The 9,505-nt window shown below is 27.4% G+C and overlaps 1 protein-coding gene across 1 annotated transcript; it reads left to right on the top strand.

Annotated features, from left to right (window-relative positions):
* Window positions 1-222: 222 nt before the first annotated feature.
* LOC121366967 (ankyrin repeat and SAM domain-containing protein 3-like) lies at window positions 223-4,328 on the top strand (the record flags this gene model as incomplete). The annotated part of the gene is made up of 5 exons (XM_041491189.1): window positions 223-321; window positions 1,233-1,331; window positions 2,227-2,325; window positions 3,228-3,326; window positions 4,230-4,328. Coding segments are annotated over 5 exons (495 nt in total), but the record flags the coding sequence as incomplete, so codon positions are not given.
* Window positions 4,329-9,505: the final 5,177 nt, after the last annotated feature.

Here is a 9,505-nt window from a genome sequence, read left to right as displayed (position 1 = left end):
TGATAATGTACATACTGCAAATGTAGTTGTTATTACTTCATAGTTTATATTAAAATTTTGAGGTGTAGTTTATTATTAAAGATAGTTATTATATGTAATTTTATATTAGGTAGACATAATCTATAATGAAGTAACTTTAAGAGAGTATGAATGTTATGTTGTATTATTCACTTTTGCCATCCAATTTTACTAAAGGTGACAATAATGTTATATCTTATTTAGAATGGCATAACTCCATTGGTCTCAGCATGTTCCAATGGTCATGATAAAGTAGTACAAGTATTACTAGACCATGGTGTTCAAGTGGATGTTCAAGACAAGGTAAGTAACATATGATTTGTTCATTTTAAGTTAATTATCACAACAGAAGTTAATAGTGTTACTTTGGTCATAAAAACACAAATGAATTTGATAATGTATTTATGAAAGTGTTAAGTGTCTTATAAAATGATTGATGGTATTATCCTTACTACAATACATTTGTAGATGTAGTTGTATTTGGAATTCAATTTATATTTGCATTAATGCTATGACTTAGTGTGTGGCATGTAAAACTTAGATGTGTGGTGTAATATTTAAAATGGTTTTTTGTAATTATATATTTATATACATGGTTTTACTAACTTAATGTTCCCACATGATATTCAGCTATATATATATATAGGTATATATATATATAGGATAGTTTGCATACTGTAATTCATTTTGCATCACAGAAACTGAACTGGTCGTTTATTAAGATAATTACTGTAAATACCTTTGTGTTCATTTGTTTGTGATTGAAGCCTTTTAACCTGGTATTAAAATGGAACAACCAGGTGTTATTTCAATATTTATTTATTAGCGTCATCTGGCCACAAATACAATGTTAACTGCTCTTTATATTTCTTCCAAATTACTTGTTAGCAAAATTATAACTTGTGAATTTAAATCTTTTTCGTTAATTGTCAAAGTATTTAGTAATAAAAAATAGAATTGAATTATCATTGTTGCTAAGCTAACAATGACTGGTGATAATGTACATACTGCAAATGTAGTTGTTATGACTTCATAGTTTATATTAAAATTTTGAGGTGTAGTTTATTATTAAAGATAGTTATATATGTAATTTTATATTAGGTAAACATACTCTATAATAAAGTAACTTTAAGAGAATATGAATGTTATGTTGTATTACTCACTTTTGCCATCCAATTTTACTAAAGGTGACAATAATGTTATATCTTATTTAGAATGGCATAATTCCATTGGTCTCAGCATGTTCCAATGGTCATGATAAAGTAGTACAAGTATTACTAGACCATGGTGTTCAAGTGGATGTTCAAGACAAGGTAAGTAACATATGATTTGTTCATTTTAAGTTAATTATCACAACAGAAGTTAATAGTGTTACTTTGGTCATAAAAACACAAATGAATTTGATAATGTATTTATGAAAGTGTTAAGTGTCTTATAAAATGAGTGATGGCATTATCCTTACTACAATACATTTGTAGATGTAGTTGTATTTGGAATTCAATTTATATTTGCATTAATGCTATGACTTAGTGTGTGGCATGTAAAACTTAGATGTGTGGTGTAATATTTAAAATGGTTTTTTGTAATTATATATTTATATACATGGTTTTACTAACTTAATGTTTCCCACATGATATTCAGCTCTGTATATATATATATATAGATAGTTCATACTGTAATTCATTTTGCGTCACAGAAACTGAACTGGTCATTTATTAAGATAATTACTGTAAATACCTTTGTGTTCATTTGTTTGTGATTGAAGCCTTTTAACCTGGTATTAAAATGGAACAACCAGGTGTTATTTCAATATTTATTTATTAACGTCATCTGGCCACAAATACAATGTTAACTGCTCTTTATATTTCTTCCAAATTACTTGTTAGCAAAATTATAACTTGTGAATTTAAATCTTTTTCGTTAATTGTCAAAGTATTTAGTAATAAAAAATAGAATTGAATTATCATTGTTGCTAAGCTAACAATGACTGGTGATAATGTACATACTGCAAATGTAGTTGTTATTACTTCATAGTTTATATAAAATTTTGAGGTGTAGTTTATTATTAAAGATAGTTATATGTAATTTTATATTAGGTAGACATACTCTATAATGAGTAACTTTAAGAGAATATGAATGTTATGTTGTATTACTCACTTTTGCCATCCAATTTTACTAAAGGTGACAATAATGTTATATCTTATTTAGAATGGCATAATTCCATTGGTCTCAGCATGTTCCAATGGTCATGATAAAGTAGTACAAGTATTACTAGACCATGGTGTTCAAGTGGATGTTCAAGACAAGGTAAGTAACATATGATTTGTTCATTTTAAGTTAATTATCACAACAGAAGTTAATAGTGCTACTTTGGTCATAAAAACACAAATGAATTTGATAATGTATTTATGAAAGTGTTAAGTGTCTTATAAAATGAGTGATGGCATTATCCTTACTACAATACATTTGTAGATGTAGTTGTATTTGGAATTCAATTTATATTTGCATTAATGCTATGACTTAGTGTGTGGCATGTAAAACTTAGATGTGTGGTGTAATATTTAAAATGGTTTTTTGTAATTATATATTTATATACATGGTTTTACTAACTTAATGTTTCCCACATGATATTCAGCTCTGTATATATATATATAATATATATATATAGTTATACTGTAATTCATTTTGCGTCACAGAAACTGAACTGGTCATTTATTAAGATAATTACTGTAAATACCTTTGTGTTCATTTGTTTGTGATTGAAGCCTTTTAACCTGGTATTAAAATGGAACAACCAGGTGTTATTTCAATATTTATTTATTAGCGTCATCTGGCCACAAATACAATGTTAACTGCTCTTTATATTTCTTCCAAATTACTTGTTAGCAAAATTATAACTTGTGAATTTAAATCTTTTTTGTTAATTGTCAAAGTATTTAGTAATAAAAATAGAATTGAAGTATCATTGTTGCTAAGCTAACAATGACTGGTGATAATGTACATACTGCAAATGTAGTTGTTATTACTTCATAGTTTATATTAAAATTTTGAGGTGTAGTTTATTATTAAAGACAGTTATATGTAATTTTATATTAGGTAGACATAATCTATAATGAAGTAACTTTAAGAGAGTATGAATGTTATGTTGTATTATTCACTTTTGCCATCCAATTTTACTAAAGGTGACAATAATGTTATATCTTATTTAGAATGGCATAATTCCATTGGTCTCAGCATGTTCCAATGGTCATGATAAAGTAGTACAAGTATTACTAGACCATGGTGTTCAAGTGGATGTTCAAGACAAGGTAAGTAACATATGATTTGTTCATTTTAAGTTAATTATCACAACAGAAGTTAATAGTGTTACTTTGGTCATAAAAACACAAATGAATTTGATAATGTATTTATGAAAGTGTTAAGTGTCTTATAAAATGATTGATGGTATTATCCTTACTACAATACATTTGTAGATGTAGTTGTATTTGGAATTCAATTTATATTTGCATTAATGCTATGACTTAGTGTGTGGCATGTAAAACTTAGATGTGTGGTGTAATATTTAAAATGGTTTTTTGTAATTATATATTTATATACATGGTTTTACTAACTTAATGTTTCCCACATGATATTCAGCTATATATATATATATATATATATATAGGGTGGTCATACTGTAATTCATTTTGCATCACAGAAACTGAACTGGTCGTTTATTAAGATAATTACTGTAAATACCTTTGTGTTCATTTGTTTGTGATTGAAGCCTTTTAACCTGGTATTAAAATGGAACAACCAGGTGTTATTTCAATATTTATTTATTAGCGTCATCTGGCCACAAATACAATGTTAACTGCTCTTTATATTTCTTCCAAATTACTTGTTAGCAAAATTATAACTTGTGAATTTAAATCTTTTTCGTTAATTGTCAAAGTATTTAGTAATAACAAATAGATTTGAAGTATCATTGTTGCTAAGCTAACAATGACTGGTGATAATGTACATACTGCAAATTTAGTTGTTATTACTTCATAGTTTATATTAAAATTTTGAGGTGTAGTTTATTATTAAAGACAGTTATATGTAATTTTATATTAGGTAGACATAATCTATAATGAAGTAACTTTAAGAGAGTATGAATGTTATGTTGTATTATTCACTTTTGCCATCCAATTTTACTAAAGGTGACAATAATGTTATATCTTATTTAGAATGGCATAACTCCATTGGTCTCAGCATGTTCCAATGGTCATGATAAAGTAGTACAAGTATTACTAGACCATGGTGTTCAAGTGGATGTTCAAGACAAGGTAAGTAACATATGATTTGTTCATTTTAAGTTAATTATCACAACAGAAGTTAATAGTGTTACTTTGGTCATAAAAACACAAATGAATTTGATAATGTATTTATGAAAGTGTTAAGTGTCTTATAAAATGAGTGATGGTATTATCCTTACTACAATACATTTGTAGATGTAGTTGTATTTGGAATTCAATTTATATTTGCATTAATGCTATGACTTAGTGTGTGGCATGTAAAACTTAGATGTGTGGTGTAATATTTAAAATGGTTTTTTGTAATTATATATTTATATACATGGTTTTACTAACTTAATGTTTCCCACATGATATTCAGCTATATATATATATATATATATGATAGGGTGGTCATACTGCAATTCATTTTGCATCACAGAAACTGAACTGGTCGTTTATTAAGATAATTACTGTAAATCCTTTGTGTTCATTTGTTTGTGATTGAAGCCTTTTAACCTGGTATTAAAATGGAACAACCAGGTGTTATTTCAATATTTATTTATTAGCGTCATCTGGCCACAAATACAATGTTAACTGCTCTTTATATTTCTTCCAAATTACTTGTTAGCAAAATTATAACTTGTGAATTTAAATCTTTTTTGTTAATTGTCAAAGTATTTAGTAATAACAAATAGATTTGAAGTATCATTGTTGCTAAGCTAACAATGACTGGTGATAATGTACATACTGCAAATGTAGTTGTTATGACTTCATAGTTTATATTAAAATTTTGAGGTGTAGTTTATTATTAAAGACAGTTATATGTAATTTTATATTAGGTAGACATAATCTATAATGAAGTAACTTTAAGAGAATATGAATGTTATGTTGTATTATTCGCTTTTGCCATCCAATTTTACTAAAGGTGACAATAATGTTATTTGATTTATTCTTAAAGAGAAATTAGCAAAATAGCTAATTTTTAATGTAATAATTTATACAATAATAATTCTGAACAGCCAGTAAACATCATTATGATCTCATAATGACAAGATCACAATACATTATAGGAGTGAACAAGAAAGTCTAAATTTGAGCAAACATACTAAAGCCTAGACTGATTGCCTGAGTTAGAAGAACTATAGATTGTAATTTGAAATTAAAAAGTCAATTATTTGAGTAGAAACAGTCAATTGCTCATGTTTCTAATGTAATCTTATAAAACAACTTCAATATATTATTAATGTGTGTTAAAAGAAAAAGAAAAAATTCTCTGATTCCATTTCCTCATTTAGTGTGCAATAACACATTAACATAATTATGTTGTTGGTACTATATCCTCATCTTACTTATAAATTATTTACAAGATCTATTTATTACCTCTAAATAAATTATTATCAGAATAAAGGATATGTGTATAAATATGATGATATAGTTATTTACAAGGTTAAAGTTAATGTGAAGTGCACTTGTATGCAGTACATGTATAAAAGCAAGTATTTATATAACTCAATGTTTTTGACTTTGTATTGTATAAATATAGTTATGCAGTTATGCCTTTTTTAAAAATAAAGACTTTTTAAATTCATGGAGTCAAGACTTTCTTTACAATCATACACAAAGGCTGACTGGAAAAATGCCACGACTGAGTGTGGTCTGTAAATATAAAGCTTATAGTCAGGGTATGAACAAAAAACTAACTAATTTCTTAAGGTATGTAGCCTTGAAAATTGATTTCTCAGATTACCTAGCATAGTTGGAGCTGTTCTGTCAGAGGTGCATTTTACCTAACCAATTGATTCTCATTATATTAAGCTTTGGAGACGTGTCAAAACTTGATGCAGCTGTTCTGAGTTAACTAACCTGACATTATCATAGTATACATATCTACATGTAGTACATGTTTGAATCCACTTAAATGTAACAAGTACATTTACTTTTCTATACAATGTAGGACATTTATTTGTTTATCTTTGCTGACAATAATAGAAAGCCAAATAAAAATAAATAACCTTTCTGAGTTACTTGTAGCAAATGAAAACGTTTAAAAAGTATTTATAATAACAAATACATTTACTAATCATAGATCCATTGGAAATATGATTGTTACTTCAAGCAAAAGTATTTTTCTAATTAGCTTGCAACAATTGGTCATAAGTATATACTACAATTAATACTTGTATTTGTAATACAATATTTAATGCTTTATATGTGGAGTGATATATAAATATTTAAACTTTATGGTGTGGTTTTTTATTAACAACAGCTTATTTCTTATTAGATAGATAGACATAACATATGACATAACATTTATTACAGTATATTAGTTATAGTGTGTTGTCAGTAGTTACTGAGGGTCTTGATGATTTAATATTCTATACTTAGTTGTCTTGTTAGTGAACAGAGCAAAAATGTCTTATAGGTGACTATAGTTTCAGTAAGATTGCATGTAATACACTTGACTTTTTGTTCTAAGGTATGATCCAATAACTAAACATTTCAATGTACCTTAAGATTGATTGTATAACAATATTATTATTGTTAAATCAACCAATTAATGTTTGTAGTGATTACTCTTGCCTGACAAACATAAAGTATGCTACTGTTGTACATGTTTTTGTTACTATATACACTTTGAGAGTCACTTATAAACAAATTATAACTTGTCATTTTAAATCTTTTTGTAAATATAATGAAAAGGGTTACTAATCACAGATGCATCTCATTGCACGAGAGCAAGTTGCTTTTGAGTGATATGTTTCTCTGATAAGCTTGATTTCTTAAGCTACTATAGAAAAACGTATCTGAGTTTCAATTCACCTCTTATTTTGTAATGCTTTAAGGTATATCAAAAGAGTAACATAACTCGCTCTGAATGAAATACTTTTATCATGGAAATACATACAAATCTACAAGTAACACATCCACTTAATGTGACAAGTACATATACATTTACTATACACATATTTACTACAACCTGTAGATGTATATTTACATGTATACTAGTTTTCCTTTGATATTAAACACACATATATGTATTGTTTTATTGTTAATTTAGTTTTGTTTTCCACTAAGATAAGTTTTTATATTCTTCCTTTAAGCTCATGATATTCGTTGGTATTATTAAGCTTGTTTAGTTGTTGTTAAAGCAAGGAAGGTGTTTATTCAATGTAGGTATTGATTTATTGAGTCATAGCTGAAAAAATATACAAACCATTAACGGTTGTTGTTTTCCTCCATTCTTGTCCTTCCAGAATCATCTTATTACAAACTGTAATTGTTGTTTTGAATCTTTCTAAAATAGTGGAAAGTGTTAGTAATGACAGATGCACAATTTTTGACGGATTTGATCGGTTGCTTCAAGCAAAGTTTTTGTTTGCTAACTTGATTTTTTACAGTAGCTCTAGCGTTATGATAGGTGAACTATGTTCTTGAGTATTAAAAGATTTCTAATGTCACTGAAGGGTAATTTTATAGACCTACTGCATTGAAATCATGATGGGAGCTTCAAGAACATTATCAAGTCGTTTTCTCCCTTTGTTAATTGAGGAATGGAATTTTTGTTAAAGTAGTTGTTTAATTGAGGGATGCTTTGTAAGTTCAAAATGCAATTAAAGAAATATAAGGTATTTATTCTCTTATTTAAAATAACTCTGTAAACAATCAAATATATGGAGATTTATTATACATGTACCTATAGATGTTAGTTTGTACAATATATTACATTATATTATAAAATGTAGTGACTACTGCAAGGGGAGTGGTTTATTTTATTGCATAACTGTAAATTTGTAGATCTATATCAATATATAACTCTTAGAGTGTAGTAGTACACAAGTGTAATTATATTAGATTTAACTATTGCTGTTGAAATGTACAAACTTATAAATGAGCGTTTTAATACAATTGTCTTGAGTATAAAATAACATAAATGCTTTTAGAGTGAGAAAGTGTCACAATAGATAATAGTGGTTATGGTTATATGGAATCACAATAAACACACATCTTTGTTGTATTTATTGTAACTTCCATTGTGATTTGGGAAGAGTATAGAGGACTGTCTATGTTATAGGTGAGTATTTAATAGATGATAGTACATGTGATTTTGTTGAAACAAACCACACCCAATGATGTAGCCTATAGTCTTGTCTACAAGTAATCACACACTATAGTACACTCTGCCAAGACAAATTAATACTTAAAATTTCCATTTGTTCAAATCATATTTTAATACAATTTAGAATTATGGTACAGTGAGATTAGCTATTCACAGTTCTTACCCTAAACACACCTATACTCAAAACTATATCAAAAATTTTTTAATACCTGCCCTTTGATTGCTGTCCTCCATGATTTATAAATCCATTGTCCACCATATTGTAATATATGCTGTAAGTCTGGACATTTTTTGTAAAGATGTTCTTGATTGTTCTCTATCCATGAAATATTTTCCACAAAATTATTCAAACAATGAATAATAATAATGATGATAGGTCAAAGACATGATTAGTATTATTACTGTAAGAGCAACATTCAATAGTAACAAAATATGAAAACTCAATGCCACTGCTTGAATCAAATATCTGCTTCTTCCAGTAACTCTGCAATAGATGGATGCATCCTCTTTGTACAAACAACAAACAATAAATATATGATACTTTCTATACTAATATCAAAACTGCACGTCAACTGTTTTCAATATCTTATGACAGATTTGATAACCAAAAAAACATACAATTCACATCCATATGCCTTCCACTAGGCCACATGTAAGAAATAAAAGTTTTTTCAACTAAAAATTCCATTGCAAAAGTCAAACCACAAACTTTTTTAAGACATGTAGTTACTATAACAAGGTGAATGGTTTATTGTCAAATGGTGTTTTAAATATATGATAGTCTACTACTGATCACATTATAGTTACTACTTGCTTGAAAAACAAAGTCAATAACACACTGGACAATAACACACTATAATTATTTCCAATCCAATAGTTCAACAATACTTTAATAACAGTAATTGATGCCATTAAATTAATGTATATATTTCACCTAACACTGACAAACACTGACAAATCAGCCTAGCTGTTAAAGGTGATTTATTTATTTTGTTTTGAATTGAACTTTTGTCTCATGTATGCATGTAGAGTGTCTACTATTATCCTGTATAGTTTTAACCTATATCTATACTTGGGTAACTAGAAAGCATGAGATAAGGTTATTGGCTAT

The sequence above is a fragment of the Gigantopelta aegis genome, unplaced genomic scaffold (assembly GCF_016097555.1).
Source record: "Gigantopelta aegis isolate Gae_Host unplaced genomic scaffold, Gae_host_genome ctg7988_pilon_pilon, whole genome shotgun sequence".
Classification (NCBI taxonomy): domain Eukaryota; kingdom Metazoa; phylum Mollusca; class Gastropoda; order Neomphalida; family Peltospiridae; genus Gigantopelta; species Gigantopelta aegis.
Note: the sequence above shows the minus strand (reverse complement) of the source record. Positions and strands in the feature narration are given on the sequence as shown.